Here is a 17980-nt window from a genome sequence, read left to right on the forward strand (position 1 = left end):
ATCATTGGAAATGCACGCATACATGCATGTGCTTTTATGTGCATATTTGCATGCATATATGTGGTCGCCTCACGTGGTTTTTGGGCTTGTGCATCATCGATTATCTGCCTTTTAGCATGTCTAGCGTGTTAGCACGTCTGTATGCGTGTGCTCGTGCATGTACGAGCTTAAGAACAGGAACAGAGCGAACTCTAATCTGTTCAAGCACCTCAACAGTTCAACTGTGCCCTTCAACAGTTGTCATTTGCTTCGTCAAATACCTTTGTCATCGAAGAGAGATTAAAAAAAGCCTCAAATGAATGCGAACAAAGGCACAGCAGAGGAGCAACGCAGTGCAAATTGCCTGATGATGAGGTGGCTAATCCCACTGCTAGTTTAATTGATACTTAAAGGCCTGCTATCCGCTCTGAAGTGCTGAGAGGCTACAAACCGCCTCGGCCAAGGTGTGGTAACAGGGTGAGGAACTGCAAGCGACTTCTCTGTCTCTCTCTCTTGCCTTCCTCTGCAGTCTCAACTCGCTCTTGCACGTTTGCACTCGTGCATTTTAGGTGCCACTTTAATCACTGTCTATTGTTTTGGGCTTTCTTTTCGCACCCCTGTGATACCTCAGACCTTGTCTGCCCGCTTTATACCAGTTGTCTCAGTCGGTGTCTTCTCATTCGCAGGGTGGCATGAGTCCAGAGTGTTGTTGTGTGTTGACAGGCAGAGATGGGCACTGTTACCTGTGGAAAAGTGCATGCACAAATGAGCACAACGCTTTCGGGCACTGACAAAATCATTCTGGAAGCAATGCAGTTTGATCAAGGTAAGTTTTGTGGTTCTTATATCGTGCTTAAGGATATTTCATCTGCCTGTTGCCTGTTCGAATGCCTGTTGACTTTGTTTAAAATTATTTTGGCTAATGTCAGATTGCTCAAATAAACCCAAAGAGACTGTAATTCCACTTGGTGCCACTAGTGGAACAATAATTGCATGCTCGCTAAAATAATTGAATAACGTGGACAAAATACATCATAGGAGCAATTATATACTTTTGGCTGCAAAATAATGATCACGACGACTCATATGGCGTTCGGTCGCCAGAGCGGAAGTTGCATCCAATTTGACAAGTGTTTGTTTGTAATTGAACTTGTTGCAATGCATTCTTCAGTATTTGATCTAGTTGCAAGGTTACACAGCATGCCAAGCTCATTGGTTCTATTGGCAGGAAATGTATGAAATGATCAAGTATACACCCTGAATGCAATGCATTCTTGCAAATGCATACATGCAAATGTGCATAAACATGCATGTGTGCATTTGCTCCATATGTGCATGTAGTATACCCAAACATGCTGTAATAATGTTCGGCTAATGTCAGATTGCTCAAATAAACCTAAACAGACTGCATTTCCTCTTGGTGCCACTAGTTGAGCAATAATTGTTCAACTTACTGAAGCTATTTGTCTTTGTGCATAATGTGGACAAAATGCATCACCAAAGCAATTATATACAGTTCTGGCTGCAAAATAATCATCACGACGTCCTCGTATGGCGTTCGGTGGCCGGAGCGGAAGTGGCGTCCAATTTGACGAGTGTTTGTTTGAAGGTAAGTCAAACCCTGAAAGAAGCACTCGGTTCTTCCTTCCCCTTCCCCCACTCTCTCAACTTCAAGAAGACTTTCTCCCACTAGAATTCTGGAATGATCATTAACCTTTCCTTCTGCCCCCCCCCTCTCCCTCCTCCTTGCCAGGCTGTATCTCCTGTTCTGTTTGGTTCCTGGCCCCATATGCCACTTTCCTATTTCCTGGCTGTAGACAGCAGGGAGTAGCTCTATTATCACCTCCACTGAGCTGTCTTTGAATGTGAGAGGCAATTCCATTTCACTTTGCCACGGGGAGGAGGAGGCAGGCGTACTACCCAGCTCACAGAAATTGGCTAAGGGTTCATTTTTATAGACCGAGCGCAAGGACACAGCTTTTCCTCTGGTGTTATAGAGGATTTCGAATGTACTACACTAATGCCATGATTGCTATTGTGAAAATTGCTCAATATGGGTTTTGACAGGTGCACAGATCGAGACTGTTTGTTTGTTTCAGAGAGGTGTCGTCGCATTTGAATATTGCACATCCAGACGTTTACTCATATAGTTATGTTATATATGTATTTGATTGACGCACAAACCGGTTTTGAATTTTAGCTTTGGTTTGTTTGAATCACAACATGCTTTATTTAAACTCGTTACACAGACTTGATTTTGTGCATTGCAGAGGATTTCGAATGTCTTCTACACTAATCCCATGATTGCGAAAACTGCTCAAGATTAGGTTTGACAGGTGCACGGATCATGACTATTTGTTTGCTTCAGAGAGGTGTCATTGCATTTAAATATTGCACATCGAGCCATGATTGATCCATATGATTAATGCATGCACCATTTTTGAATTTTCACTTTGGTTTGTTTTATTATTCCATTGTTTTCTTTACATCAAAACATGCTTTAAGCAAGTATTTGAAGTAGACACGCAGTCTTGATGTTGTGCATTGTTGCATTTCTGAAATGTCAGACCAACTGAAGTACACGTTGCATTCTCGCCATTGCCATTAGCCCAAGATGTCTTCTTGTACTGTCAATTTTCTCTTTCAGAGCAACAGTTTGAATTTTAATATGTTTATATTATATTATAGCATGCTTAAATACAGACATTTAAAGGATTATTCATCATGCATTTGAGCACTGAAGCTTGGTGCAAACTACAGTAATGCAAGAATGCACATGAAGCTTGTACAACAAAGATTGCATGCTTGTAATGCTTTGGCTAAACATTTGCGTACTTGTGTTTTTGGCCCAAGTGTCTAAGATTCTTTAAACTTGGTGCTTTCCAATGGGGTTTTCAGTGTGTGTTTTTTGTGATGCGACAATGCTATTGTATGCATAATGTATATTGAACTAGAATTGTGCAAATGTATAATCTTTGCCAGCCATTTATTGTTAAGTTTCGTTAACATGTTTAACCACATATTTTTTATATTATGTGCAGTTCTGACAACTGAAAATCAAACCTGCACAGCTAAAACTATATATATATATATATATATTGGGATCTGTTTCTTGCTGGGAAAAATCAGCACGACACAGAGGCTAGACAGGTTTTTCTATCGTTTAGGGTCCGGGCAAATATGTTGAAATCCTCTAAGGAGGCTGATGAAAAATGCACCCGCTTCGAGCCATCGCTAGTCTTAAGCTAAAATTGATGTTTTATAAATAATTTCGACCCCACAAACATCAAAGGCCACAATCACAGCGACTCAGTGATATTCATTTGGCATAAGTCAGTTTCATTTTTCCGAGCTTTTCATCAGAAATGGCTTAAAAAGTATCCTTGCTCTGAATCTTTCATGACTTGGGGCTTGCAGAGGACAGTGGCTGATGTTCTTCACTTGTAGACGTCTGACAGCGCTCGGCAGCATCAACAACAAAATGCTCACAAACCCCCGTTGCACTTCCTGGGTCATGCGGCCTGATAAATATTTCAAGGGACTAGCGACACACTGAGCGGCTGATAACAGGTCAGTTGCAGGTGATAAAAGTCGGTTTTAGTTGGGACATTAGGCCTTTTCTTCAGTGTGTGATATTATATCTTCACCTTCGTTTAGCCCTGTATTACACATCAGTGATTTAGCTTCGCATCGCCTGAACAGTGATATCAAACCGCTGATCTGGCCAACAGCAGTCACGTTTGAGTTGGGTCACCATGCTAAACTGGCGAATCGCTTCGTTGTAAAAATGAAATTAACATTTATGAAATTTTACAGTGGTGAGTTGTTGCAACTCCTCACATGAAGCACATTAGAGACTCCAATAGCAATTTATTTCAGTAGATTGGCATTACCATGATGCTAAGCTAATGACGTAATATTCGAATAAACAGTACACTCTTACGAAAAGCCTGTGAAAATATGCAGAAATATTGATATGGAATATAAATATTGCAGTATTTATTATTAATGATTTATCCGTGCTCATTATTATTATTATTTTTTAAATCATGTGTCCTCGTAATCTTCTCTGTCCTCTCTTCTCTGATGATGAGGGCGGGTCAACCTGTCACTCACATGAGATCCACCAATAGCAGACCACACCCATCCAATTAATTCCCCACAGGTAAGATCAAGCCCCGCCCTACATTTGTTCTTGTTTGAGAAGCCATTTTACTCTGATACTCTGATATACTTCACAATCGGGAAGAAAAAAAGACTATCACAACTTTAAAGGAAATGTCTGTAAACTTAACAGAAAATGTTCTAGCAGAAAAATATGCATATGCATTATTAATCTCTCTACAGATACAGTGTAAAATACATAACACAAAAGTTGAAAAAGACACTATTGTCAGGGTTATGTTTTGTTTGTTTTTTCATGTCTGAGTTTCACATGTTCCTTTGTTCAGTTTCCCGCCTTTGTTCAGTTTCCATGGTTACCGTCATTATTAGTTCATTAGTTTCAGCTGTGTGTCATTTATTAGCTTGTTTCAGTTTGTTATTTAAGCCTCATCTTTGCCTTCACTGTCTGTAGCTTCCCTGCATGCATCATTACAACTATATAAATATATAGCATATTATATATCAGAGTACAGTGCTTTTCATTTGATTCGATTTTTTATTTTACTTTTTAATTCTCTAGAAGAGAGAGAACAGACCTGATAGAAAGATAAAAAATCTTTTAATCAGTATTTTTGAATTAGTTTTTTTGTGTGTGATATTTTTGTCTTGTTTTTAAGTAATAAACTAACAACATTTATGAGGTTTATGTTTAAAACAAGAAAAAACAAAAAAACATTGCCAATGGAATATGAAATATAAAAAAGTATCAAAATATTTAGCAATTTTATACAAAGTAAATCTTTCTTGTTTTAACGATGTTTAAACAAGACAAAAATACAGATTAAACAAAATATTTATTGGCGTGTGCTGGAAGCATGATGCCTTAAAAGCTCACTATAGACCAGAGCCAGGGTGCATCTATTCACTATTAAAATAGAGTAAATGCATACAGAAGATTATTCATGTAAAAATGTCATTACCTGAGATGTTCGCAGCTGGGAAAAGTCAGGGAGATCATTGTTCTGTTCGTCTTTATAGTGCATCACCTCTGGAGCGATTGCCACAGGGAAGCTAAAAGTAGAACAAGCCAATGCTGAAAGTAACAGATATTTCTTTATAGGTGTATTTTATTGCAATTCTTAATTAAAATGCTAATTAATTGCGTGTCCATTGGTCTGTTATTGCTGATTATACGGACACCATAATTAGACCCGGTTCAAGTTCAGCAAAGCTATACTGGCGCAAAGTGAACCAAACAGACCCTTTCCTATACCTGAAAGGCCAGCGTCCTCATTAGCCTTGCTTTTGTGGTGTCAGGTGTGGAAAATAAAGCCAATAAATTGCTCTAATTTACTCTCTCCAATGCACCTTTGCATAAAATAACTTTTATTGATTTACTTTAATCAGGTGCATATCTTCAATCAACACCTCTTAAAAACTCAAGCAACTTAATGTGTGGCAAAACTCATAAAATAATAGAATAATAGGCTAATAATATCGTAGACTGACTTGAGTCAACCATGAAACGAGGGCACAGATAATTGGTCCATACGCCGACGTGGGCACCCGAAATGCCAGGCATCATTTCAAGAGAGAAAGCGTATTTAGAGGGTCAGCACGTATATGCAGGTAAATCTGGCTCCTTTACTAGGCTGACAAGGAGAACATCGGTGACACCTGAGCAGGAGAGACCTAAAAGGACATCAATAATGAGAGGTGTGGGAGTGCATCTCAGGGGACGACATGGGCCCGGAGTCGTCTGCACAGAGGCTAATAAGGGTTTAAAAGCCACAACTGTCCACAGCCCACGCCAGCACACCAGCCGTCTTTCTTTTCCAAAGAGCTGCCTGATGCTTTGTGACAGGCCTCAGCTGCAACCGCGGGGGACCGGGGCGGTCAGTGGTTATGTCAGCATCAAACAATACAGCCCGCCCCTATTAGAGAGGCGAGGCGTTGATTAGAACGAGCCCTCTCTGAATACTCTCCCAATTCGACAAAGAAAGACGTCATATTTCGGCTTGACTTCTTCGTATGAATTTCATCTGGCATCTGGCAAACAACTTATAAATAACTCAAGGGCCATCTTAAATGCATTCCCATGAAATTTTTAGTGACACTGTAATGTAAGCCACTACCTGTCATGAATCGCAAATAACCTCGGCCTCTCGCCGTGTTTACTCTGTTGTCCATCAGCTCGCGCGCCTTCCTCGTATATTCACCAAAGAAAGCAATCTCTTCTGACTGTAGTGGGACGGCCTTCCCTTGTCCCCGTATCCAGGCTGGCAATAATTTCGTTGTCATTTGCTGTGCGGTGACCACATCATTGATGTGACAGTGCCGGGCATTAGGTAAAGTCCCCAGACTGGTGCTCACTTACAGAAGCTGCCTCGATCTGTCATTGACAGTGATTAGATTAGACCTGGCTGGCAAACACGTTCCTTAGCGACAGGACTTCTTGATGTGTGCGGTCCTTAACCAACCTCTGAAAATTTTAATGTGCAATTTCTTTGTTTTTAACATTTATATATTCGAGACTTTAATCCAAATCGACTTTGCATTTAAGGTGTAAAGTTGATCAGTTCGTGCATGATGCCCTGGGAATCGAACCCATGACCTTGGTGCTGCTCTACCGTTTCAGATACAGGAATGCATTCATTTGTCGAATTAATTGTTAGGTAATAATATTTCCCCCATGGCATTGATTTGATTTAGATCACATCGGATGCATTGCGTTTCAATCTGCTGTTTGGCTTCTTCATCTATAGGCAGTTGTTGGCTTTGCACGACTAATGAAGAATCGGCGGTCCGACCTCCAGGTTGATGTCATTTATACAAGCTGTTTTCGCAGGTGTTCCTTGGCGACAGGACTTCTTGATTTTGTGTGGACATTAACCAACCTCTGAAAACCTCTGAACACTTTATTTGAAGGTGTCATTGTTACAGTGTAATTATATATTTAAGTACTGAGTAATATTAAGCAACTACATGTTGGGGTATAGGATTAGAATTTGGTTGAGGTTTAGTTGTATGTAATTATGCATAATTTACTTTGGTACATGTACAAGGACACTGTAAAATAAAGTGTAATCCAATTTTTTTTTTTACATTTATATATTTGAGACACTTTTATCCGAATCGACTTGCATTTAAGGTGTAAAGTTTATCAGTTCATGCATGCCCTGGGAATCGAACCCATGACCTTGGTGCCGCTCTACCGTTTCAGATACAGGAATTCATTTTTAGATAATAATATTTCATCCATAGGTCACATCGGATGCACTGCTGTTTGGCTTCTTCATCTATAGGCAGTTGTTGGCTTTGCACAACTAATGAAGAATCAGCGGTCCGACCTCCAGGTTGATGTCATTTCTACAAGCTGTTTTCGCAGGTGTTCTTTAACGACAGGACTTCTTGATTTGTGTGGTCCTTAACCAACCTTCAAAAACTTTCATATGTGATTTTCAGGTTATAATATTTCGTCCTTGGGTTGCATCAGATGCATTGTCTTTCAATCTGATGTTTGGCTTGCACATCTAAGGCGGTTGTTGGCTTTGCATAACTAATGAATGCCATAGTGGAGAATCTGCGAGAACTTTAAAATGTGATTTTTCGGGTAATAATGTTCCGTCCTTGGCATTGTCTTGATTGCGCTTCAAATCCGATGTTTGTCTTGTTCATCTAGGCTGTCGTTGGCATTGCACGACTAATGAAGAATCTGCGGTCTGACCTCCAGGTTGATGTCGTCTACACAAGCTGTTTCACATGCAGGTGAGGCTTTATTAGAGGTTATCATCACCTTCATTTATACAGCGCTTTATACAATACAGATAGTTTCAAACAGTAATCAATGCTTCAAACTTCTGATGTAAAGTGTCATTGTTCAGCTAAAGTCAGTTCAGTGTAAAATCCATTGTAATGGGAAAGCATTTAGTGAAATTAGTTAGAGAGGCGACGCAAACACCAGCTGCTGGCGTGGGTCAGCGCAGTGTGTTTGTACCCACCTGATGATGGAAAAGCTCTCCATCCAACACAATGACTCCCTGAGGGAGCGGCTGGTCTTACCGTTCCTAATCACGGCGGCCCCTCGGCGATTGTGGCCACTGACTGCGCTAATAAGTGCAAAGTACAGGGGGCTAATACACAACAAAAGGAGAGCAGAAAAAACAAGTAGGGGGAGAAAAACAAACTCCTCGGGTTGGCGCACACACGGTTAATTCAACAATAAGGCCTCGGAGCAAAGCCTGTCGGCAGCCTATTAAAGAGAGGAGAAAGGGAGGAAAGGCAAATAATCCGGTAATGAGGATGAGAAGATGGCCGCTCGCCCTGCTGGTAGGCTTCAGGCAAGCCCGTGCATGCATGTTTCAGGAGAATAGATTACTGGACCCCATTGCCCTGTTATAATGACCCTTCTTGTTAGCCTCAGAGATGGAAGCCTCTTCATTAGGACTCACAACAACTCACCTCTGCCTGCATCCCTTTCCAGAACACAGGAGCTGTTTGCACCCATAAACACACGTTTTCTTTGGCTTGCAAATCAGTTGGGACATTATGAGGTGTGCTGAGGTCTCAACTGTGTGGCTAAATATCATATGCAAGCTAAGATTATCGCAATATCTAAAATACACACTCTCTATAAATCATGTTCTATCTATGTACTGTATATACTGGAGAAAAAAAAACGATATATATATTCACGCACACACCCACACTTCATCATATTTAATACTTAATGTTTCTAGACCCCTAAACAGAAGTAGGTAGTGGGTTGCAACAGCAGGGAAAAAAAAACATGCTTAATGCAAACAATAACTAGGCATAGAATTGCGGGTTGCACTTTATTTAACAGTACATGTACTTACAGTGTACTTACCTAAGAAAGTACTGGTTAATATAAGGTAACTACATGGGTTAAGGTTAGGTTCAGATTTAGTTATTACCAAGTTATTATATAATAAGTACTATAATTTATTATTATTATTATTACTATAATAAGTACATGTACATGAGGAACACAACTGTGAAATAAAGTGCTAGTTAGGATGGCAAAATGAATAGTCTTATCAGCCTTTCTAAGAGAGAAGAAAATATTTCCCATTTCTTTTGTTGTTTATGTCACCCAATCAAACTGGTATTTTGGCGCAAATTCATCTGTCACTTGGTAATACGGCTAATACTAAAACAATATTTGGCCCAGTGTTTGATTCTATGTGTTATGCTGTTAAATCACACTTTTAGTGTTATGCATTCACAAAATAGTCAGTTTTCTAATTCAGTCTATGTCAGATTGTTGGGCTATAGTGAAGTTCAAGGTAGGCTAGTATTAATCAATTTCAGTGTTTTTTTTATTTTTTTTTTTATCAAACTGTTGAGAACAACTAATTATTTTTAATTAATATTTTTGTGTGTATATATGTAGGCCTATATATAATTTATAATCCGTTCTAATAAAGTTTTGAACATGATACCACAATGTTAAGTATGTTTCCCCCTTATTTAAAGGGCCAGAACATGGGAGAGTATCTCATCAGACACTCATCAAAGACTTCAGCGGTGTTTTCTAATCGGTCGTGTGGAGAGGCAGTTGTGGCAGTGAGACAGGTGAGATGAACTGATAAGAAGAGCCTATTGCAGGCTGGTGATGGAGAGTTCAGATGTTGACATGCGGCGTGTTACTCTAGAACAGGCACGAGCGAGGAAAAACTTCGAAAACTAACTGTAATACGCTATTTGATTTATGATAATAACATATACACGCGAGTAGCCGTCGCTTGTTTGAAAAACGTGCAATGACTAAAATACAATAAACAATCGCAAAACCATTTCCCCTATTACTAACTCTGCAATGCATTATCTATAATTTTTTACTTTATTTCATTAGAATGCATTGGATAATTGTAATATTATCCAGATTCAATTTGCATGCATTTTAGTGTTATTTATAAGATGCGAATAAGACCTTGCCTGTTTGAATTTTTTATTTTATTATTATTAAAATTACAAATCCTTTCAAGATATAGCCTATTATAAAAACACATTTCGACAAACACAATGCATTTTTTTTGTTTTCAAAATGTGGTTGGCTGGATTGACTCATGCCTGATTTGATTGTTTCAGGCATGTTTTGAAGCGTTGAATGCATAACTTGGAGTAGTCCACTCATATAAAATATTTATATGCCTTGGGACCAGTAAACAGATCTTCAAGAGAAGCCAATATTTCACGCTATAACGCAAACATTTTAGGTAGGGCGCGAGGCGTGTCATTTCAAGCGTTTTAAATAATAAATAATGAAGTTTTCGTGGTAAACCGAGTGACTTCTGCCGCATAGAAATATATTCAGCACACAATGACCTCGAATGGAAGACAATAGGGTTTATTTGCACTACTTAGTGGCTATGCTGAAGATTCACACGAGCCTCAATTTTCACAGACTACAGTATACAAACATGGATGACCAGCAGAAGTGAATACACTGTGGCGTGTAAGCCTCCTTGATTACACTAATTAAGTTCTGTCTAATTAAATTACCGTCACGTGTTAACCAATAGCAAAAGTTGATTCATTAAGCATGCAGACCGAGCACTGAAAAGCAAAGCCTTTCCTGATTGCAGGCTAGTGTCAATTGGCTAATTTGCTGTCTTGCACAAAGTAGCTCGAGCCGCAGGAAGGCGTTAGTTTTCTCTCGCGCTCGCGTTAATTGCTATTTGTCATCGAGCGATGCAGCTCGAGCGTTGCATCTCGCCAGCTCTCGCGCGCTCCAAGAAATGTATGATTGTGGGCAGTGGCTACCCAAACTCACACGCATCTGAGTTCGCCTTGCAGGACTACCCTATTATATCTGTCGGCGACAACCTGGAGAGAAGTTCACCTCTGAAAAAAAACTCCGCTGGGATGACGAATCAGTCAGAGGCAGACAATTTCTCCGACTCGAAGGACTCATCGGGGGACGTCCAGCGAGGCAAACTCTCTCCTGATCTTGACGGAGTCGCCGACAGTCGTCACACTTTCGATGGATCTGCAGGAGAAAGGTATCTCCTGTCTCAGTCCAGTCAAGTTCAGCCGAGTCCCACCAGCATGTTTCCCTACCCGAGTCAGCATGGACCGACGCACCCGGCGTTTTCCATCGGCAGCCCGAGCCGCTACATGGCGCACCACCCGGTCATCACGAACGGAGCCTACAACAGTCTCTTGAGCAACTCTTCTCCGCAAGGCTATCCGACCGCGGGCTACCCGTACGCGCAACAGTACGGACACGCGTACCAAGGCACGGCTTTCTACCAGTTTTCCTCCGCTCAGGCCGGGCTTGTGCCCGGTAAAGCGCAGGTTTACCTCTGCAACAGGGCCCTGTGGCTTAAATTTCACAGGCATCAAACGGAGATGATTATTACCAAGCAGGGGCGGTAGGTGTTTTGCAATTACGGGGATTACTGTCCGTTCTAGACGCTATATTATCCGCACAATGATGTTTTCGTTTTCGCAAACATCTATAGAACAAATTAAGGTAATGAGTCGTGGGAAAATTACGTGGATCACAGCATTTTTTATTTATTTTTTTCATTCCGAAAAATCTTTAAGCTTTCTTCTTTTATTTTAGTCTGCATTATCCAAAAACAAAAATACATTGATTTAGGTAAACCTATTCTTTATTTTCAGCCAAGTATTATTTGTATATCTTCATATTCTTTGAATTTGTTTTCCAAACATTTAAGCCCATTTATTATTCAGGCTATATCCTTTGCCTTTATTTATCAAAAGCATTTGTTTTTCGATTTGGTTTTCAAAGATATTTAGCTACATTTGTTTTGTACTGATCCTTTTTTTTTTTTTTTTTTTTTTAATCCAAAATTCATATATATATAATTTTTAAAGATTGCAAACGTTGGTTTGGCTACATGCTACTACAGAATTATGCATTTAAGCTTGAAATTTTATATACCCCCAGGCGTATGTTCCCGTTTTTGAGTTTCAATATATCTGGTCTTGATCCAACGGCGCATTACAACATCTTTGTGGACGTGATTCTTGCGGATCCGAATCACTGGCGCTTTCAAGGAGGAAAATGGGTCCCGTGCGGCAAAGCGGACACGAATGTAACAGGTAAACAAAATATGCCTCCCCCAATTTATTTAGTTTAATTTATAATAATAAAGCAATAATGTTTGCATTATTATTTTTATTATTATGATGATTATTATTAGCCTATTATATAACTGTTTAAATACCGTCGATTTGAATAAGACGCAGAGGAGTTTTTATATTATTTATTATTATTATTATTATTATTTATGTTGTGCTACCTCAGCACTGACATTCCAATCATGATATTTGTGAACAGGAAACAGAGTGTACATGCACCCGGATTCGCCAAACACCGGTGCGCACTGGATGCGTCAAGAGATATCCTTTGGAAAGCTCAAACTAACCAACAATAAAGGAGCAACTAACAACACGGGACAGGTCAGTTATTGATCGTTAGATTTGTTTATTTCATTATTTTTAATCCCACTACTGTGTCATGCATTCAGACTGCTTTATGAATATAAAGAATGTTGTGCATTTCTGTGTGTAGAGAATATTAAATTATACTGGATAGCATTTTACAAGCAGCTCCTCAAAATATGAGTTTCGTTAGGTTTATTAATATTTTTGAAAATATTAAATTACACTATCTTTTGTGATAAGATCATTTTACTGAACATTTTTGAAATTATGAAAATATGCTACATTAACATAATACGTTCGTTGTTGTATAACCATGCACGTTTTTCCTAGCCATAACAAAATTGTATTTTAAAAATAAATAAACCAGATAATTTACAAATGAGCTGATAAAACATTTAGTAGAATTTAGCAAAATTAGTTCAATGTTGGAACTACGCGTGCGTAAAGACGCGTGAGGAGATGCTCTCTGACTGTCGTTTTTTCGCTTGAATTCCTGCAGATGGTGGTCCTGCAGTCTCTGCATAAATACCAGCCTCGGCTGCATGTGGTGCAGGTGAACGAGGACGGAACCGAGGACACGAGCCAACCCGGCCGGGTGCAGACCTTCACTTTCCCGGAGACGCAGTTTATCGCGGTCACCGCGTATCAAAATACTGATGTAAGAAAATAAATGGATTTCTAAAAAAAATCGATGGACTTATGGGAGAGTTTTAAAGTGTGTAATTTTTTGTTGTTGTTGATTGCAGATCACGCAGCTAAAAATCGACCACAATCCATTTGCAAAAGGATTCCGTGACAATTATGACACGTAAGTTTAGTCACGTCTGACACCTATGTAGTCAGGGTTAATTATATTAAATATTATTGATTGAAACAAATTAATTTAGATGCACATGAAATAAAACTTTTTTTTCTTTTTTTGCTTTAGCCTGAGTTTAACCAAACTCCTGTATTTGTGCGTGCGCATTTCTATTTCTCAGACTTAAAGACAACAGAACAATAACAAGTGCTCATATGTGGCATGTGAATATTATAGCAAAAGTAGGAGTCGTGTGTGCACTTGTTTTAATTTTAATCTGTGCATGTGGATAAGAGTACTTTTTTAATTTAAAGTGTCAGTCAAATCACAAAGAAAGTTTTTTTTTTACTCTGAATTCCCATTGGCCGATGTATTAATCAGATGTCTTATTTGGCCTGGCTAATCTCAAGACAAATATATCTTCATTTCCATTCACAGCATCTAAACAGAAACACATTTAAGTTATTTTACTAATTGTAATATTTATAAACGATCACTCTAAAAAATGCTGGGTTGTTTCAACCCATATTTGGGTCAAATAAGGACAAATCCAACCGTTGGTTTAAAAAAATAATGATTGAAACTTTAAACCCAACGGTTGGTTTTCTTCCATATTTGACCCAAAAAAATAAAAAAATAATTAAATCAACAAATTTCAATTTCTAACCCTTGGTAACCATTTTAAATGAACAACCCAACAGTTGGTTTTGTCCATTTGAAACAAACAAACAACCCAGCATTTTTAAAGTGTATTAGTGCAATGTGCATTTTGATTGTCCGTGAGCAGTGCTTATTTGTTAATTTGCGCAATTACGCACAGAATGGAAAATTGATATGTGAGCAGCATCGTTTGCACATTCGCAACGCTTTATTTACGGTTAGCTACGCATCTCATATGCAACATTAACGTGTTTGTCCATCATCTTTCTCCAGTGTCTACACAGGGTGCGACATCGATCGGTTGACGCCGTCCCCGGGTGACTCTCCACGCTCTCAGATCATGCCTGGCGCAAGATATGCCATGGCTGGTTCTTTCCTGCAGGACCAATTTGTCAGCTCGTATGCCAAGTCCCGCTTTCACCCTGGCGTCGGAGGCGCTCCTGGCACGGACCGCAGCGTCCCACTTAGTAACAGCTTGCTCTCCCCGCAACAAACCGAGGACACCACGGTGGCCTCCCCGCAGCGATGGTTTGTCACCCCTGCCAACAACCGACTGGACTTTGCCGCCTCGGCATACGATGCTGCCGCGGCTGCTGATTTCGCCGGTAACGCGGCCACCCTTCTGTCGTACGCAGCTGCCGGAGTTAAAGCGCTGCCCCTGCCCGGGGCCGGGTGCTCCAACAGACCCCTGGGGTATTACGGCGAGCCGCCGGGGTGGGGCACCCGCACACCACCGCAATATTGCAGCAAGTCCAGCTCTGTCCTGTCGTGCTGGCCGTCCAACTCCGTAGGGAGCAGAACGAGCTCCTCCAGTTACCTGGTCCCTGGCCTCGACGACGGAGACGCCATCGCGCCCGAGAGGTCACCGCTAGGCGGGGCGGATGAGTCCAAACCCAAAGACCTGTCCGAATCCAGCTGGATAGAAACCCCGTCCTCAATTAAGTCGATCGATTCGAGCGATTCTGGGATTTTTGAGCAAGCCAAGCGGAGGAGGATTTCGCCATCTGCCACGCCGGTTTCAGAGACATCGTCTCCATTAAAATCTGAAATGTTGACGCCGAGGGAATGCGAGAAAAACTGCTCCAAGGACATCGGCTACTACAGCTTTTACCCCCACAGTTAGAAACTCGGAACAACTAATGCATGGCTCGTGTGTTCATAAGGATTCACAAGTGACTTACAATCTATTTATGTGCTTTATTTATTTATTTGTTTATTTATTTATTCATATATCCGGCCATCGGTCGCCTCGTTCCAATGACGTCATCAATTGCGTCGTGTTTTTAACGGGAAAAAAACTTTGACACGAAAGCTTGAGATGTTTTCGTTTCCAAATGACATTTTAAGGTTCTAACTGTCAAACCTATTGTAAGTATGAAAGTAATGTACATAACTGTATTTATCTATCCATTTGTGATTTTTCTCGTTGAACGTTGATGTACAATATAGAAAACCGGATTAGGTTTAGCCTATATGTTTAATGTACTTAGAACTGTTCGTTCCTTCGAATAGCTACATATATTAAATATTTTGATGTTTGAAAAAAAATAAGAATACAACTTATGTAGGTTCCCGGTTATGACAGAAACGATGGATCTGACTGAATTGGAAGTATAGCTGCTTACCAGTTGAAGAGCCCGCCAAAAAGAGTTCCACTGACAAGAAACAAATATGGCGGACACGTGTCTTTCAGAGGTCGTTTTTTATGTGAGCTTATATTGATGTTGCTTTTTAGAGTCGCGTCGTCTGTTCGTAAATATCATAGTCCGTAGTTTCATTTTGTGAATGTTGTTGTAAAGTTATCAGAACGTATGTTTTTAACTGCACCAGCCTAAATCCCATTACCTTTTTTGTAGAGTCAAAAATATAGACTATCACTTCACGTATTACAACTGAACTAACCCAGACATTTTCATTTGTATTTCATGGGCTGTTTTCTCATGAGAAAATACGCGAGTTAGGCCTGCTAATGTGTAAAGGTAATGTAATTGTGGTGTGCTTAATTGCAATAAATATGACAGAATGTGAAACCCGGGTGAAAAACACAGGATTCCAACTAAGCTGATTTCAAAACCAAATATTTCTGTTCTATTTTCCTCTACCTGTCTTAGAGCAGTATATATAATGATAATGCCAGTCACAATGTGAATTTTGTTGCCTGTGCGATGCATTTTCATAATAAAATGTAGTCATGCAATGCGACAAATAAGCAAATCGCCCAGAACAACCTTTGTGGTAGTTTTCTATTGGTTTCTTGTTTAATTCGACTGTCATTTTAGATGGGGAAAAAATGCTGTTGGCTACTATTTACAGTAGCCCTAAAGGTAAACACATCAGAGGTTAATGTAGCCTATCAATGTCACTGCACTTAACAAAATATCAAATCAAGGCATGCATACTGAAAAATACCACAAAAAAATGATTTCAGAGTTAATTCAAAGTTAAGATGGTAATATTTGGACACTTTCTGATTGTCAGATCAGATGTTAGTGGTCAAGTACACCTCTCAAGGATATCAGGGCCAGAAATTAATCAGTTCTCATGAAATTTGGATTTTACTTCAAAATGGGGGTTGTAAATATTTTATTCTAGGCTTGTAGACACTTTAGTGACTTTTTCAAAGTATTTTTTAAAGATTTAAATGGACAGCACACCCTCATAAAGCTATAAACTGCCCCTAAAATGAATGTTGACATCCATGATCAACTTTGGCACCATTTAGTTCAATGCAAAAAAGCCCCAGGAAATTGAAGTTAGTTCAGTTGATGTTGATAGAGTTATTTTGATATTTTATATAATGCAACTTACATTCAGATGTTTTTAAGTGCGACTTGCATCCAAATACCTTTTACATTTACATTTATGCATTTGGCAGACGCTTTTATCTAAAAAGACTTACATTGCATTTCAAGGTACACATTTACATTCATTATCAGTTCTTGCTTTCCCTGGGAATCGAACCCATGACCTTTTGGGGCTACTGTAGTATATGTTGCGCAAAATCTAAGACATGACAACATTAACAGATAATAATAGTCTTATACAAATCTTTAATCCATTTCGGCTCTTTTACGTCCATATAAATATGCATATCTATGAATGTAAATAGGCACTCGACTATTGCCAAACGCAGACTTTATACACTTTTCTGGGACATACATTTCAGACCATTTTACAAGTTCAACTTAGATTAAGATCTATCAAATGTCCATGTTATAAAACACTACACCACTGGCTCTTAATCCTGGTCCTCAAGTAGCCCAGTATTCTGCACATTTATTTATTTACATGTGAATAAATCATCAATGGATTAGTGGCCTATACAAGACCTGGACTGAATGGTCCAGAAAAGGGAGACGTTCAAAATGTGCTGCACTCGGGTATTGCACATTTGGATATCTCCTTTATTTAATTTAATAAACTTTCGATTATTGTCAGAGACAAGGGAGTAATGCAAAATGTGCAGAGTTGTGGGCTGATCCTAACGAATCATTTGGCTGAATTCAGAATTGCAAATCAATTTCATACTACTCTTACTTTTCCCCTGCCTTACAAAAACAGAAACTCAGTAGTGTTTTATCATATTCTGAATTCATATATCCAGTATGCTTTTTGATAGTTTGCTGCCTCCCTGTGGTTCAGTGATAGGCTGCCTAGTAAATATGAGTTATTTTAGAGTTCCAATATATAATTGTGAGATTAACGTAATATTCATTATTTGTTTCAAAAATCTGATGTCCGAGGAGAAAGCCAGTATATTTTACTACTAATCAAATCAGTCACTGTAAACCCTGAAACCTGTATCACACAATTGCGAACACCAGATGGCGACAACGTCGTAAAGATGAAACAATAGACACTTGCATTGTTATGTAGTGTGTAATTATATTATAGCGTGATGTGATTAAACATTATGCTACGATATCATTATATGCATTTATAGGCTATACAATACATTATTATTAAATATAAGAATAGAATATAAAAGTTTAACTA

At 39.3% G+C, this 17980-nt stretch overlaps 1 protein-coding gene across 1 annotated transcript; it reads left to right on the forward strand.

Annotated features, from left to right (window-relative positions):
- The first annotated feature begins 10697 nt into the window (after positions 1-10697).
- On the forward strand, positions 10698-16229 carry tbr1b (T-box brain transcription factor 1b). Its single transcript, XM_084422451.1, has 6 exons — positions 10698-11483; positions 12026-12180; positions 12419-12540; positions 13025-13183; positions 13272-13333; positions 14258-16229. Exons 1-6 carry the CDS (start codon positions 10801-10803, stop codon positions 15105-15107), a joined length of 2031 nt encoding a protein of 676 aa, XP_084278577.1. The 5' UTR covers positions 10698-10800; the 3' UTR covers positions 15108-16229.
- The last annotated feature ends 1751 nt before the right edge of the window (positions 16230-17980 follow it).

This window comes from Rutilus rutilus (assembly GCF_951802725.1).
Source record: "Rutilus rutilus genome assembly, chromosome: 10".
NCBI classification, from domain to species: domain Eukaryota; kingdom Metazoa; phylum Chordata; class Actinopteri; order Cypriniformes; family Leuciscidae; genus Rutilus; species Rutilus rutilus.

What these genes read in the sequence shown, in the direction of transcription:
- tbr1b (XM_084422451.1), top strand. Translation starts at nt 10,801, where the DNA reads ATGCAGCTCGAGCGTTGCATCTCGCCAGCTCTCGCGCGCTCCAAGAAA. An exon ending in CAACTAACAACACGGGACAG is followed by an intron (nt 12,541 to 13,024) that starts GTCAGTTATTGA and finishes GAATTCCTGCAG; the next exon opens with ATGGTGGTCCTGCAGTCTCT. An exon ending in CCGCGTATCAAAATACTGAT is followed by an intron (nt 13,184 to 13,271) that starts GTAAGAAAATAA and finishes TGTTGATTGCAG; the next exon opens with ATCACGCAGCTAAAAATCGA.